This window comes from Lissotriton vulgaris, chromosome 4_1, assembly GCF_964263255.1.
Source record: "Lissotriton vulgaris chromosome 4_1, aLisVul1.2, whole genome shotgun sequence".
Taxonomy (NCBI): Eukaryota; Metazoa; Chordata; class Amphibia; order Caudata; family Salamandridae; genus Lissotriton; species Lissotriton vulgaris.
The window spans coordinates 680268075-680284713 of NC_141691.1; the positions used below are offsets into that span (position 1 = coordinate 680268075).

Consider the following 16639-nt stretch of genomic DNA (forward strand, 5'->3'; position numbering starts at 1 on the left):
AGCGCCGGGACGCTCCGTTGCTGGGGCAGCTGTTGCGCTTTAACAAATAAATAACATAACATAACATACAGCATTGACATTGCTTGTGGACATAAATGCTTTAGCAAAATGTTCTTGTTTACCGCAATTCCGACAAGAAGCATTTCTGGCAGGACGTATGCGTGAATTTGGGAAATGAAAATGAAAACCACATTTGGAACACACATTTCTTTTTTGGGAATTTACATGTTTCTTGTCTAGCTAAGGGCAACTTCCTTTTTTAGTTCAATACAATTTTTTTCTGCAAAACTATTTTTCTCAGCAACATCCTTCCCCCTCTTTCACTGCTCCAACCACAGTTTTATCTGATTTCAACTCATTAGAAGATGTTTGAGATAATTCTATGCTTTTAACAATAGAAATGGTTTCTTCAAGAGGGGGATCTTTAATGTTAACAGCTTCTGTTGGACTTTTTTTATCTCTACAACGTACCACTATTTGATCTCTGATCAGTTGACAAGTAAAACCCTCAAATTCACACTCTGAAGCCTGAATCTGTAACGAGGCCACATACGACACAATACTTTCAGCAGTTTGTTGTTCTCTAGTAAAACATTTGTGTCTGGCTACTACTAGGCTCTTCTCAACATCAAACTGTTTTTCTAACATAATAACAGCTTGGTCAAATTCATTAAGCGGTTCTTCACCCGTTCGTACTTCAAGTAGTGGTAAGTGTTCCAATACAGCTTGACCTTCAAGGCCAAGATTGTGCTCAAGAATATACCTCTTACGTTCAGCACTAAATCTAATACCACCAATAGCTCCCAAATATTTTGTAAATGCCCTGTACCATACTTTCCACGCTACTGGACGCTGTAAAAAAGGAGGGGGGGGGGGGCCTTGTAAACTTTGCTTAATGTAAAATAAATATTAACAAGTAGAAACACTTTAAAGGTTTAAGACTTTTCACAACTTTAACAGTATAGACAATAATACTACAGTATATTAAATGTAAAGAAATAACCAGAATAACATTCTTCACTGTAAAGTCACCACTTTTTCAGAAAAATGTTCTCCCCCTTTTTTTTTACAATTGAATAGATATTTCTTAAAAAATAAGCAAATGGTAATATTATCCTAGACTATGGTGAGCAGAAAGACACAAAAAAATTGAAGCCAAAAAAAAAAGAATTCTTCACTTCGCCAAGATACTTCTTTTTTTTTTTTTTTCTTTTTTACTCCACACGAAGGCTGATCTGAAAAAAAAAATGAAGAATGTTGTATTAATGTTCTTCCGGACAGGTATCTGACGCACGACAGAGGAACCTTGTGCTAGACAAAGTTCAATCTTCAACGCTCTCCTTAGAAGATGTGGGCAGAAGAACAGTGTCAGACGACAATACAAGAGGTTTGTATACGTTCTAGTTGCTGGACGCACAGAACGTAACACACGTCACTGTCTCCTCAGAGTACGTATCACCAATTGCTTGCGACGCGTGACGAGGAGAAATGAACGCTCTAGTTCCTGGAACCGTACAGAACGTGCGTCACTGTCACCACAAGCAACACGTCATCATTTGCTCCACTGAAATGGAGGAACACTTGCTCCAGTCAAATCCCAAATTTGAAGACCAAAAGAAAATCTGGACCAACCTGGTTCACAGAGAATATCGCAGTGGCAGGGAAGAAAACCTGAAGATACAGCACGTCGATACCTCGTGAGTAAAGCTGTTGTCCAAGACTTGTCACTTCATAAAATTCTTTCGTGCGAAGGAGTCAAAATTGGCGAGTTCTGTAATTTCCTCAATATTAGCCGAGACACGATGTCCCATCGGCGGTTCCCCAACAGAAAGCACTTCTGAGAATTTGCCAGTTTAAAAAAAAAAAAAATCAGGCAACAAAGAAAAACAAATGCCACTGCTACACATGGCCTGCACACGTGGGATGGAGACACGAACGGCGGACCACCTCGTCACCAATTGAAGTGACCACAAACAACGGTAAGTTGAAGAGGGAAGTACATTTATTGCTGTTTGTCTCCACAGCTTCCAGAGAAAAACATCAACAACCCTGGGAGCTTCAAGTGTAAACATTCTATCACCAAGGAGGTGAAAGAACACTTAGGATGACATAATAGGAATGGAAGGATAGCTTGACATTACTAGCTTAACATTACTACACATACATTCAGAGAGACCGAGCCAAAATCCAACGCCGAAGAAGTTGTCGATTTGAGATTTCATTGAGAAGCAAATATTGTGAGAATATCTTTGATCTTATTCTCAAAATAGGCTGCCAGATCATCACAAAGGGATTGTGTAGGCGCAACCTGGTGTAACACTTGCAAGGGATAAGACTGACTGCGTGTGATTGCAAAGGAAATCCTTTCAGCTAATGCTGCCAGGCCCATCTTTTCTATTCTGCCTTGGCTGTTTTAATCTTTTTATTTATTTATTTATTTTTAATACCTCCTAAAAACCAGCTCTTTATCAGTTTTTAATTCCACTGAATAATTAAAGCAGCATCTTTCTATTTTCTTACCTTGGGGTTTTAGCAGCTCTCAACTCCTCGTTATACCTAGGGGCAGAAGGGCGCTGATGCGGAGACCTATTTTTTTTTATGGTGAAGTTACATCCGGTGCACCAGTTATCCATGTGTGGTAGTTATTGTATTCCTCCACTACTGTGCCAGTCATGGTAAGGGTGTTCTTGGAAAACAAAAGGAGTCCCTACACCCCAACCTTCCTCAAGCCTCCAGAAATAATTTAGATCTGGACTGTGTAGGCCCAGCATGGTCCCTTTTTGTTAGGCTTCTGAAGGGGCGATATCAGTTGCCCTCGAAGTAATAAGTGAGTAGTCGGACTAGACTAGAGTTCACATCTTTAACTCAGTCAGATCTGTTGGAGCAAAGATTAAAATCATTGTATATCTGTGTGCATGTGTCGGACCACTAACCGATTGCTGAAGACCCATTGCAACCAAGTAGTTCTCCTGATCTGATGTGACCGAAGTATTCAAATAATTCTCCTAAATATTAGTCACCTAGCGTTAGCAATACTGCATGACATAGAATTAAGGGTGATGCAAAATCAGCAAAGACTTTTCCAGTATCTGCCCAGGAGGGTGGTAGCATACTAATCTGGCTAAAGAGCTCTAGATCAAAACACCTAAAGTAAAACCTAAGATTTCGGCCTGGCAGAAGTCTTGTATCTGTAATGTTTTTAAATTGTTTTATAAATTATGCCAGTGCCACACCCTCCAACCCCTTGCATGTAGGGCATGCAAGATGTACAATATAACAATCGGGACATGCTTTTCCCAGGTCAAAATTAGGATCCGCCGTAGTTAGTCTCCAACATACAGCATCTCCAAACCAGTGGTTGACAAAGTTTAACTTCATAGTGTGCTGAAGTGAGCAAGTGTTGTTAACCCTGTATTTTAGGGCAATGTTTGAAGAATATGTAGATTGCAGACTAACACTTGGAGTTGATGCAGAGTTAGCATCTCATGAGTGTTTAATACCATTATGGGAAGTATAAAGACTTGAGTAATCAGATCTAACCTTAAGAAACCGCTACCCTGAGTATGTAAATCTAGACTCGTCTCACTGAATCATGTAGCCTTTTCGATAAGAAAATGGCAGGCACTGTGTGGCCAAGCGCAGGTGGACTTGTGTTTGGCATGTATTTGGCATACCGGTTGTGCATCCACTTCATTGCATGCAGTCTTAAATAGGAATAGCGCAAACCAAAATGGAGGCCCAGCTTGGGGTTATTTGAAGTGAGGAAAATATCTGCCCACAGCAACAGTAAAAGAAACCATGGATGTAAAGCACTGTTATCCAGATACTATTAAATTGATACTGGTGTCCAGATCTCGAAGGAGGTAGCATATCATCTGCAGTGGTGACTGTTCCAATGCAGTTGGTACAGCTGCAGGCCCCTCTACCTTCCAAACCTGAGGCTGACTTTGACAGACACATCCCTGCTGGGCTGGGTAGGGCATCTAGGGAGATGGCAATCGTTGGACTCTAGCCTCTTGTTGAAAACTGGGTCTACATCAATCTGTTGGAGGTTCGGCCATTTGTCTGACTGAGGCCTTCTTGTTGCTGGCAAGCGGAGTGGTGTCCTGTGCCTGGAGTCTCTGCGCCTCTGGAGTTCATTCAAGTGCCGGGCATTACCTGATTGAGAACAGTGTGGCATGGTCCCCCAAATACCAGAGTTGATGAGCTGAGCAGGCAGCACCTAGTAGATCACAAGTGTCCTATCCATCCCAAGGTGGCACAGAGCATCTTCCAATAATGTTAGATCCCTGGCTAGTAGTTCTTCCCACTACAGAACGCACACTATTGAGTGTCACATGTTAAAGTTTCCACAAGAATGTTAGAAGATGCATTGTAGCTCTGAACTCCTATATGCCTTCCCACTCCTGCCTCTCCTGCCCTGAGGTCTGGAAAAAATCTGAAGCAGCTGGATCAAAGTCAAGTAGTAGCTCTGGCCTGGGCTAGGAGAGTGTAGTACCCTGAAACTTCTAGGCATGAGCATCTATCTCCCAATCGGGCACTACTCCGGGCAGATCTTTGTTGCAGAAACAGGGCAGGGTCCTCCTTGAATCTGTAATTGACACCTACATGTTTGAAGATTGAGCAGCGAAAACTTTCCGTCACCTGAGGGGGTTCATTTGATCTTTGCTGTTTGGCACCCATTCTTAAAATCCACTTGTGCTGGGTCAAATGTGTGCCATAGTGTAATGCTCCTAAAATTGATCCTTTACAAGCAAAGCTGTTGAACATTCTTAGTTTTTTTTTTCCTTAGGACCAGCAAGCTCTTGACGTGGCCTATTATAGGTTAATTGTTGCCCCTTTCTGCTTTTCTTTGCATATTGACCCAACCGTTCTTGTTTAAATTGCCTGTTGTGTTGGGTCTTATTTAGGATTTGATACACATGGTCCCTTCTAAGCCATTTGTGATTCCCAAGTAGCAAATTAACTCGACCTGGACACTGGTCATGTGTACAGCCTTCATGCTGTAGCCTTTTTGCTTGCTGTGTCTCCTGACTTTTAAGACTATTGTCCATGTTGCGATCACTTCAGCTCATTGTGTAAATGCACCCCAGGCACTTTCAGTGAGAGTGCTTTACCCCACCTTTTTCTCGAACAAGGTGGTGCTCAGGACTCTGGTTGCATTATTGCAGGATTTGTGACTCCCTTTCATGTGATGGGTAGATTGCGTGAACTAATCTCCGCCACTGGTAATTACTCTGGTTGAATCCCAGGACTGTTATTTTGCACATCACGTCAGCTTGGACCCAGACATGTGGAAATCTGTCTTAACCCTACTCCAGTAGGAACAGTCCAGACCAAACTGTCAGAGTAAGATCTACTTTGTACCAGAACACAGGCAACCAAATCTGTGTTCTCCCTGATTGGGGCTGTTCAGTCTCGTTGGTCCATTTTCTGTGTTAGAAATGGGGTTTCTGGTAGGCTAGGGCATGGGCTGAAGCCAGGCAAAAATCTCCACTCTAGTCCGGATAAGGGAGCTACACCCCTAAAATAATCCCTGCTCTCACCCCCTTGGTAGCTTGGCACAAGCAGTCAGGCTTATCTTAGGCACAGTGTGTAAAGCATGTGCACAGAACTCGCAGTAATACGGTGTACGCACTACAAACTGACACCACACCAGTTTAGAAAAATATCCAATATTTTTATATAATTAAAATGACCAAAAACTACTAAAATCCACAGTACTATATGAAAAAAGTCTGTAGTTTCCAAAATAAGTTTAAAACAAAGTTCCTCGATGTCGGTAGCTCCGTCCTGGGCTACCACTGCGTCGTGAACAGCAAATCCAACCGTTCAGGCTGGTCGCGGGCCAACTATGGTGTCTGTGTTGGGAAGACCGGCAAACAGTACCTGTGAGAAATGCAGAGTGATGAGGCCCTTGAAGTCACTCGCGTTGCAGGTTGAGCTCTTCTCTGATGGAATCAGGAGCACTGGCGTCCGCATCGCAGCACCTGAAGCCTGCCAAGTGCGAAGTGCCGTGCCCCCAGGTCAGTGCGAGCAGCGGCGGCCTCAGATGGCATAGTCTGTGAGACCAGGGTCGCGGTGCGAGAGGAAGGCGGTGCTCATCATGGTGCTGGCAGGTCATGGTGCAAGCAGGTCATGGTGCAAGCAGCGCTGATGTCGGCTAACGCAAGGGAGTCTATTGTGCCAGCGTCAGGCTGCGGTGCGGGATGAGGGCGGTGCTTCTTGTGACTTACGAGTGGTGCCCTCAAACCAGGGTGCAGGCAGCGGCGTCTATTTCGGCATGGAGCAGTGGCTTCGGGGAGGCCAAGGCGTTCCCGTGAAGCAAGGCGGTGCGGAGTGCGGTGCCCACAGGTCGCGGTGCGAGCCGCGGCTTGTTTCCGGCATCAGCAGGCGTCGTCGGTGAGACCAAGGTTGCAGCTGTGCTCTCTGCGGTGCCAAGGCTTCGGCGCGAAGCGAAGCGGAGTGTGCTGCCCACAGGTCGCGGTGCAAGCAGCAGCTCGGTGGCGGCGTCAACAGCAGTCAGTGAGACAAAGGTTGCGGTGCCCTTGCAGTGCCTCTGCAGTGCCTTCAGGACACTGAGTCGGCAGGACACTGAGTTGGCAGTGGCGACGTAGACGTCGTCTAGTTGCTGTTCCTCTGATGCTGCACAAAACACACAGTTCCCAATGCTGCGGGCAGAAGAGCTTGAAGTCTTTGCCGTTCCTGAGATTTTGTGAACAGGGGCAAGCTCCACCTCAAGCCCTTGGAGAGTCACAAATTAGGTTGCAGGAAGTCCAGTCCAGGCCTTTCACTGCCCAAGATAGAAGCAGCCTCTGCAGGTAAGCCCAGCAAAGCACACAGCAAAGTGGTAGTTCCTCCTCATAGCTTCTCCAGCTCTTCTTCTTGGCAGTCTTCTTGATCCAGATGAGTTCTACAGTTCAGGGGTCTTGGACCCAGTATTTATGTCCGAACATCTGTTGATCTTTCAGGCAGAGGGTGTCTGTGCCCGGCCAGAACCAGTTGGGCCTTCTCTGGTGTGAATTCCTGGCTAGAGGTGGACACTGCATTTGTCACAGGTAGACCAGGCCCTTTCTCCCATCGTAGCCTAGGTCTATTCAGCCCTTTGCTGACCTACCTAGACTATCTGGAGCCCCTCTGGGCCCCCAGACTTTGGTCATCCAAAACCCAGACAGGCAATCCACGTTCCAGCAGAGGCACACTGGATGACTGCGCACGAAAATACCCACTTCCTAAAAGTGGTATTTTCAAACGCAGAATGTAAAAATCACCTTCACTAAAAGATGCATCTTTAGATTCGGAGTTCAGGCATATTAAATGTTTTTGTATTACTGAATTCCCTGGGCCAGTTATGTTTTATAAGATGTTATAAACAACCCTCCCCTTCTATCCTATGGGGAACTGGTAGCCTTGCAATAGTGAAAAACGAAATTGACTGTAATTCACTATTAGGACATGCCACACACACCAGGGCATGTCCTACCTTTCACATACATTGCACCCTGCCCACAGGGGTACCTTGGGCCTCCCTGAGGGATGTCTGTCATGTAAAACAAGCATTTGCAATGCAATAGGTCTTGCATTTACGAGAGTTTGAGCTATTGGCAGTGCAAATGACAAAGCCTTTTATGTGTTATTTGTAAAACAGATAAATAAATGGCATTCTCATTTACAATGCCAATTGCTCAAACAATCGCAAATTCAAGACCTTTAGCATTGCAAATGCGGTCGACGCTCGTGCTATAAAGATTTTTTTTTTAAGCGGAAGGAGAGATATGGCAGAGCGTGGACAAAGCGATTTAAGAAAATAGTGCTTAGAGGCTATAATTAAAGCCTACCATGTAACAACAAACGTAACAGGGGTGTCCTTATGGGAGGTTACAAAATAAGACAAAGCGGTACTAAGGAGGGACTACTAAGCCTATTGACCAATGAAAATTCACAGTGGACAATGAGACAAGCCAATGAAAAATATGGATGGGGAGAGTGGGAAGAGCTTCAGGTCCTTTACCACCTATCTTTGACCACACATCAACATTCTTCTATATCATTCACTCTCTGCATCCCAGACACCAGCTCAGACATAAACAGGAAATGGGGAGGGACTCTGGATACAATAATACTGTCATAACAGAATGGTTTGATCACTGTTCTCATAGATAAACTCTTATGCAAATAGCCTATATCCATAACAGAATAGTAAACATTCTCTAATACCTTCCACCCTGTGCTTCTTGTCATGACACCCTGCTTACCAACGGGTCCCTTAAAGCTCAAGCCCAGCAACTGATTACTAAGTACTCTCGATTGCTACTGAGTTACTATGGCTGGGCAAAGAGTGAGTGCTTGCTTCTAGGCATCCATCGTTAAGACAAACGTTATACCTCTATACCACGAGAAAGGGGAGGACCATCGCTACATGCCTTGAGTGCTATGCCCATCCCAAGGACATGTTCTCACCAATGAGCTTGTTGTCCAGTCATGTGGGTAAAGTTTACATGACTTGAATGATCAAAGTACGACTGTCAGATGGGATTTTACTAGCTAACCAAACTGTGTTGTACTATATTTTGACACTTCAGGTCCATATTTCCTGCAAGAGTTGGAGTATAATAACTCCCATTGCGTCTTTTGTGTGCAAGTACAGATTTGGGAAGGTTCCAGGAATGTGGTAGGCTCCTCATAAATGCTGGGAGTTCTTTGGCAACTTATCCCTAATGTCTCATCAGCGAATGTGTATAGCTCACAGGGTGGGGGTATGAAATGCCTGTCAGTTGCTCTTTCCTGCAAAATTCTCTCCCAAACGTCTGTGGGCTTGGTAAATTTTAAAAGGTGCATCTCAAGGTGGGGGCATGCAAAAGTTGGTCTCCTTGAACCTGTAGGAGTTTATTTCAATGATGGTATTTCTCTTCAGCAAACAAAGTATTTCTCATTCATGGTAGGAGATTTGTACATTCAATTTACTGCTTTACCACTTGAGCTGATGTTAGATCCTTGAACTTTTCGAAACAGATGGCTTTAGTTGTACCCTGCCTCCATTAGAAGGGCGTACACGTTTACTGATACCTAGTCGAGTTGCTGAAAGCTGCTCCACTGCAGTTGCAGACAATCTTTTAGCCATTGTCAACCTTTTGCATAATCTCTGGCTTTCAATCAACCCCTTGACTGCTTCCCTCCCAACTTCTCAATTTTATTGTCGCTGTTCTGTATATTTCCCAGATGTTGGCCTTTCCCCAGGTGATGTGTAAACGTTCATGAGAACGTGGTATCCCATCCTAAAAAGAGTTTTAAGGCTGCTCTACCTGATGTTGGTTTTTCTAGTCCCTCCTACTAGTGTAAAACACTTTGACTGGACTCTTCAGTGCCATTGGAACCAGTTATGTGGTTCGATTCACAACTACATTTTTCTAGCTCTCTTCTACAGTTACTCTATTTTTGGACCGTTTGTCCTCTCTACCCTTTCAAATGGAAACCCTTATCTATGGTCCCAGCAGACAATACTGATATATGCATCTCTCCAGGGATAAGGTGTTTATCTGGCTCACTTTTCCTTCAAAGCTTGGTTGTTACCTCAAGAGTATGCTCAACACCAACCTCTTGGAATTTTTGGTAGTGTAAACCTTTCTGTTGCATCTTCGAGTAAAGCATGTTCGGGTTCTGAACTGTATTGTTCAGGCAATGGACAAGTTAAGAGGACTAGGATAGCTTCCCTTCTAAGACGCCATGGGAGCTCTGCCTAGGTTGCAGACCATGCATTGGTCCATCAGCAGCTAATGTGCTGTGGAAGGACATCTTGACTGCACACTACCTTAGTTTACCCGTCTCTGCGACAAGAGCAGTGAAAGGATTTGAAACTCCCTTTCCTCAGGTGCAGTTTCCCAGAAATGCATCTTTTTTGGAGCAGCTTCGAACAAGATGTTTTCCTCTATTGTTCCAGGCAGAACCCTTCCTTGGTTTCTCCAACATAAACGCCCTGCATTCCATGGATCTTCTTTCTTCACCATGCCTTTCCAGCTGCACCTTTATTGCAGATGTCCATTGAAAAAAATTTGATTTCACCCTAAGCGGATAACCCTCAACTGAGTCAGATCTTCACGTCCCATTCTTCTTTATCTTAGTCTTTCCCCACCCTGGAGACTTCTGCTGCCAAAGTACTTGCTTTAACAAGAGAAGGGAGATTATTCGCACCAGCTTGAGCATTCTAATCTTGCATGCTGGGAAGTCTAGCACTGAGCTCTTTCTTCTATAGCCTTCCAGCAGATCTTTCTCCCTCAGCAATGTGCCATCCCATCTTGGTGGTATACTGAAGATGGGACGAGTTTGCTTCTGGTTACCGGTATAAAATTGTGGAAATGCTCAGTGCAGAAGTAGCCCTGATTTGCAGTTTACAATCATTGAGAGGGTGTTGAACCTGGCACAGTAAACGGATGTCTAGCCGTGCCCTTGGCCTGAGCACTCACAATGAATCAGGCATCACTTTCAATTTTATGGTCGGCATTTTTCCACTCTGAAATATCGATCTCCTGGGAAACTGTTCCCCTAATCGCTGATGGTCTTAGTACAACACTGCTGTGAACAAGTGGGTACACAGGCCTCTCTGGCTGTTTGCAAATCCACTCCACTAGAGGCCCAGCATCTGCGCTCTTGAAGGGCGTTCAAATTCAAACCATCTGTGAAGCAAGCAATTAAGCCTCTGTCCACTCCCTTCACCAAACATGGTATTCTTTCATAACAGTGTGAGCATTTTCAGATTAGCTGAGCAGTGCTGTAATCCTTCTTCCTTTAATACTATCCAGGTCTTCAACTATCCACTTGCAAGGATGCGGTGGGAATGGTTCACTCGAGGTGTCTACTTGAGTGGGTATCCTTTCGAAGAATAACTTCCCTTTGCTAACCCTTTACAATAGCCAATGCAGATTCCAGCGATCATCATTACACCCCCCCCCCCCCCCCCACCACCACCTTGTGAGGCTATCTTTCCAATTTGTTGTCATTCTTTAATTTCTCCCTTCTAGGTCCCTTTCCTGCACAAGGAGAAGGCCAACCCTGGACAAAATTAACACCAACACTGGCATACACCTATATCTGATGCACCAATGCCCTCCTGTGCCTTAGCATTGCTATGAAACATTTCTGGATCCATTCGGACCTCTAGCAAGGGCTTTTCTCATGGAATCTGCGGAAACTAAACTGTCCATGACAAAGAACAATACAGAAGGAAAATAACTGGTTTGTTGGAAATAGTTATTGTGACAAAATGGAACTATGGGAATGGTTACGTGCAAGGATACAGTCAACGAGCCTTCGAGGCCTCTGGTCTGTGGGAGCAGCGTTGTGCGTAGTTATTGTATCCTCTCTGGGTTCCGGAGTAGCCTGCTACTCGCCGAAAAAGTGCTTCGACGCGTCGTCAGGGGTAGTAAGCAGTATATAAATGCAATTACAATACAATACAAAATAGTGTTCTTTAAAGACCTGCAGCTTGTTTTTCCTCGAACTGCGCTCCAGCCCCATCTTGTAGAGATTTTAAACCTCACATTCCTTTTGTGAAACTAAAAAAAAACCTTTTGCATCCTATATTTTGTTTCGTAGTTATGTCAGTTAATACAGTATGGGCGGTTACTGGGTGGGAGGTTAGGGAGGGTTTGGTCGCGGTACATTTTGTCCTTCAGTATCGGCAGATGTTCAAAGCCTGTTGCACAGAGCGGATACTGATTGGCACTTTGTGTGAGTCGCTTCATTTCACTTATTTGAGCGATCTCCGCGGTTTGCTATGGATAAGTCGGCTTAGCTTGCAGCTTGCTTGGGCCCGCGTGAATTTGATTTTGTCTGGCTCTATGAGCGCGTGAGTTCCACGGCAGTGCTGCAGTCGGTTAGTTACCTGATCTTCAGCGCAGACCAGATCTCATGAGATCATGAAGGGAGGGCGGAATTCAAATGAGCAGCTCACGCCCCCTTTGCAGTGTGTTCTTGGGGAAAATCTCCTGCTAGCAAAGCACTTGGCAGTGACAGAAGGTGAATGAACGAGCCGGATGGGAGCGGGCGGGGTGGGGGCAGGCGTGCGGGAGATGAGCGAGCGTGCAAGTTCAAGGGCTGAACTTGCAGGTGGCAGAGATCAGCTGTTCGGAGGCCGGCTTTTGTCTGCGAGCTTTGGCACGGCGAGCTTCGCTCGGGGAGCCGGCGCGCCCTTGACTCCAGCGTTCTCTGGTGTCGCTTTACTTACAAGTTTTTGAATAGAGCTGTCTTTTGTTTCTAGCCCCGCTGCTTCCTCGAACGAGAAATATTTCGCTGTCTTTTTTTTTTCCCTTCTTCTTTCCATTTGACTGGTAAAATTGGAAGTCTGTAACTGCTTGTGGGAAAAGATTACATCAGTCTGAGGAGGACTACCATTGGCTTGCCGTCTGCAGTTTCTCTCACTACCTAAAAGCCTGTAACCCTTTGAGAGGCGAGCTTCGAGAGTTGCCTTCCTCCCCAGGAGCGGTGCCATGCAACACTGGCGACGTGACAGGTACGGTACAGTAATCCGTTGACACGGTCTAGCGTCCTTGACGGTGCAGCTCGAGCTCGCCAGGGGTTGGAAGAGACCGCGCAGTAAACTCTCCGGACAATCCTTACTTTAAATATGCCGTCTTGCTCGTCCGACTGCTGCCTCTTACACGCTATCGAGGTAAGATTTAAACATTAACGCGCCCCTCACGGTTTCATACCCTTGGGAAAACGGGTTGGCGGGAGGTGAAGTGGTGGGAGGGCGATTGAGGAGGATTTAAACCTACGTAGTTTGCTTTAAGAGCTGTGGGTGTACGCTCCAGAGCAGCGCGCATTCAACAATATATGGTTTCTGTTAAGGTGCTATGCTTGAAATCCTAACGCCATGGTCGACTCTGAAAATTGATCGGTAGGAGGGCTGCGAGACACTGCATTCACAATAAACCGACGCATTTCTCCATCCCTCCAAAAAAGCCTTTTTTTTTTTTTAGCGTGACGCCTTTTTCATCGTTATCGAGGCCTCCTTGAAAATAGTGTTGACTCCTACAAATGGTATCTTTAATAATGTTTCTGACAAATTGGAGACGTCACTTCTGCTGGGGGAATCCGTAGTCTGAGCCGATGCAAGAGTTAAAGTAATTTGTATGAGCGGGTAACTTACGCAGCCTAAAGCACACATAGGAAGTATAAACATATTTTATACAAAATTTCTTCAAATGTTCCCACTCTTGTTAATGTATAGAACTTAATGCCAAACCACTAAGCTATGAAAAACGGCGGATGCTAATGTTTAGAAACTGATTTGACGAGGCAGTGCGGGAAAGTATTTTTTTTTTTGTCTAAAGTGTCGTTTTGTGTTGCAGGTTGTGAAAATCTTCAGTGAAGATGGAACAAGCAAAGTGGTAGAGATTCTAGCCGCCATGACAGCCAGGGACCTCTGCCAGCTGCTGGTGTACAAAAGCCATTGCGTGGACGACAACAGCTGGAGCCTGGTGGAGCAGCACCTTCACCTAGGATTAGGTAGGTTGGGGTCCCGGCTGGCAGTGTTGTTGTATACCATGTTCTTCTGCTAAAAGCTAGTGGTACTCGCAGTGCCCCCCCCCCCCCCGCACCTGTAGCCGTTTTAAGATTCTTAATATTTAAAGAAACTGGATTGCTCTTAGTCGAATAAAATTGGAGTGATTTGTTGCAGCTGCCTAGGTGAACGACTTTGGCCCACTGACGTAGAGTTAATGGAAGTGTACTTCCATTAAGTGTACTACAATTTCTGAAGGCCTACAGTCTGGTTTTGTGGTGCGTCACAGGTTCCATGGCATGAGTGATGCCCTAATTTTGCTTGACTGTTATTACGGTGATCCTGTTCTTCTTCTTTCAAAGGTAGCCAGGGGGCCTGCCCCTCAACTGTCTTGGATGGAAACTTCTTTCAGAAAAAAAGCTGTGGGATGAAAGTATCCACGCACATCTTCTGTTGCAGGCCCTAACTTCGTTAAATGAGTTCCCGACAGAGCGACCGCTAGCTTTCTTGCCCTTCCCAAGTGGATGACTGAATCTGCATCGGTTTGTCACGCTTCCTTTTGTGGTTTAAGGCCCATTTAGTCAGCGTTTTCCTAAAACATTTGCTGTTTATTTTTACGTTTATGAAGTTCCTATACACACTGACTGTTCTCGCCATTTCAACTATGTGCTCAATGTTTACCGTGTTTCTTTCACTCAAGGCATCTTTTTGCAGTTTGCCTGACTAGATCCTTTGACTCTTGTAAGGGTCGTTTCCATTTAGGTTTTTATACCCATATGCATCACAGTTGCATCTTACTCTCGGAATGGATTACTAATTACACCATAAGAGAAATTAAACCTTGCTAAATGGCTCAGAGTGGAGCTTTTCGGTACTATTTTGGAAGTCACTAGCTTGCTCCCAGACCCTCAGGTCCCCATTTCATGTCAATCGGAAATGTATGGGGTTGGGTGTGGGAGGAGAGCAAAGGGTCCGGTAATTTGTGGAAGAGTTTGGATATCACACATGTATGTGTATATGTGTATGATTGTGTGTGTATATATGGGTGTATATGTGTATAGGTGTATGTTAATATATGGGTGTATGTGTGTGTATCTATATAAATATATAAAAATCAGAACATTTTTGCTGTGCATACAGTGCAATCCTTAAAGTGTCCCTCGTCACTTGGTGTCTGTTAAGTTTCAATAAAAACTTCCAAGACGTTAAGACTTCATATTTATTGCAGTCTAGTTTAATTCCTATCCACAGTCCTAGTACCTGTCCAACTCCGATTGCTCATGATGTTGTGCAAACACTAATTGCATACTTCTCGAAGAACAAGTAGGCCAAGTACAGTTACAAAAATGCACCTTGCCATGTCTGGTGCCAAGACTTTTCAAAACGCAGCACACTCCTCAAAGCCTCTCTTTGAAAAAATAAGGATTGCTACGTATGTGCTACCATAGTTTACTGTCCGCAGTACTGAATATTCTCCTCAAACAAGGCTCTTATGCAACTTGCCAGCATGCCAGGGTAATCTATATCAGAATCCAGCCTTTATCTTCTGGCTCTGTAACCAACTGGGATGATTGACATGTACGAGACATAAGAACATACAGACTTTCAACCTTCTCTCATTAAGTTTTATGTTGACCTTCCTCTAATCATAACTAAATGAGGCTTCACCCAGAATTTATACTTGATCTACTTGGCGTGATTTTATTATTTTGATTTGTGTAGGTCACTTTTTTTTTTACCATAAAAGAGCCAGAGCCTCACAAGTGGACGAAGTAGCTAGTTACAATTGCACCATTAGACTGTTCTTGGGGTATTTAAAAAGGTATTCACATTTTCCTCTTGTATTCTGATAGCTTTCACTCTGGCTTCCACAATTGATTTTGGTGTTGAGCCAGAGCATGACTGATTTTGGTCTGGTTGCTACATCTGAACTGCATTTCTGCATGGCTTTTGGTTTAATGGCGTTCAGTCCGAGACTAGCCTAATGAACAGTTCATTGAGCATTGAGTTAACTTGCCAGGATTCTTCTCAGCCTTTCAAACGGTATGTCCCTGTCCACAACCTTTACTTTAAACTTTAGCACTTGTCCCTTCTCTGCTGACTTCAATTCCTCCTCGAAGTTGAGAGAATTGTAGCAGCTTTTTATTCCTCAAGGGAGCGAGAAAGAGAGGGAAAAGGACTGTCCATCCAAAGGAGCTGCTCTGTAGGAGTACTCACTCAATTACTGGCACAAAAATAGAGAACACCTAATGATGAACATATTGTGATTTTGGAGGGGGTTGGGACAGGAAGGTTTTGTACTATTTTACCAGAATGCACTCTGTCCTCCTTACCTCGGAGTATCACACATGTAACCGTGTTTAGTTGGTGAGTACCCAAAAATGTATTGGTGTGTGAATTGTCTAAACATAAATCCTCTCAAAGTGCATGGACCTGCTTGTGTTCTTCTACGAGCTTGCACACACGTTTTTTGGAGGTCCACGTTGAGGAGCGCTACACTATATGAATTCCCTTGCCAAAGATGCGCAAGTTCCTTTGCTTCAGGTGGATAATGAAACTGAGATTCCAGATAAAAGGAACGCAGTATATTGGGCACCCATCGCAAGCACTGTGATTTCTAGGAAACCACGATAAATGCAAAAGTACGAATTCTTAGAAACTAAACTTATACCCACAGGCATTAGGAATGTGCCCAAAAGAGTACCTTTAATGTTTTGAGTAAAGATTTTTTTAATTATTTAAAAAAATTACAGGCGTACTCCAAGAAATAGAAGATATCGCATTTCAATGCTAGTTGATTTTTCTCACTAGAGGTCTCGTTCGAAGAGTCCTTGCAAGTAAGGTCAAATGTGTTTCTGCATGCACCTTTTTTCTCTTTAATAGGGGCATGTTTTCATTGTGAATAATCTGACACTGTTCAGAATTGTAGGTTTGTTCCTTCCCACTGTTGAGAGAGACAATAATTGGAAGAAATTGGGTCTGTTTCCTCTTTTGGGAACCACTTGAAAAATGGTTGCAAATACCTACAAACCTACTAGTTCTAAAAAGCTATCACAAATACTGGTGGATTTTCCACGCTCGCAAGTGCACGTTGCACGAGTTTAGTTGCTCCATTTACGATCTGGGTAATTTGCTCTCCCA

General features: G+C 44.3%; 1 protein-coding gene across 1 annotated transcript in view; it reads left to right on the forward strand.

Moving 5' to 3' along the window:
- Positions 1-16639, forward strand: part of GRB10 (growth factor receptor bound protein 10) — a 582611-nt gene that overhangs the window by 369037 nt on the left and 196935 nt on the right. The window contains exon 6 of the mRNA XM_086964958.1: positions 13347-13503. Within this exon, the coding sequence (XP_086821084.1) occupies positions 13347-13503 (157 nt within the window). The remainder of the gene's footprint in view (positions 1-13346; positions 13504-16639) is intronic.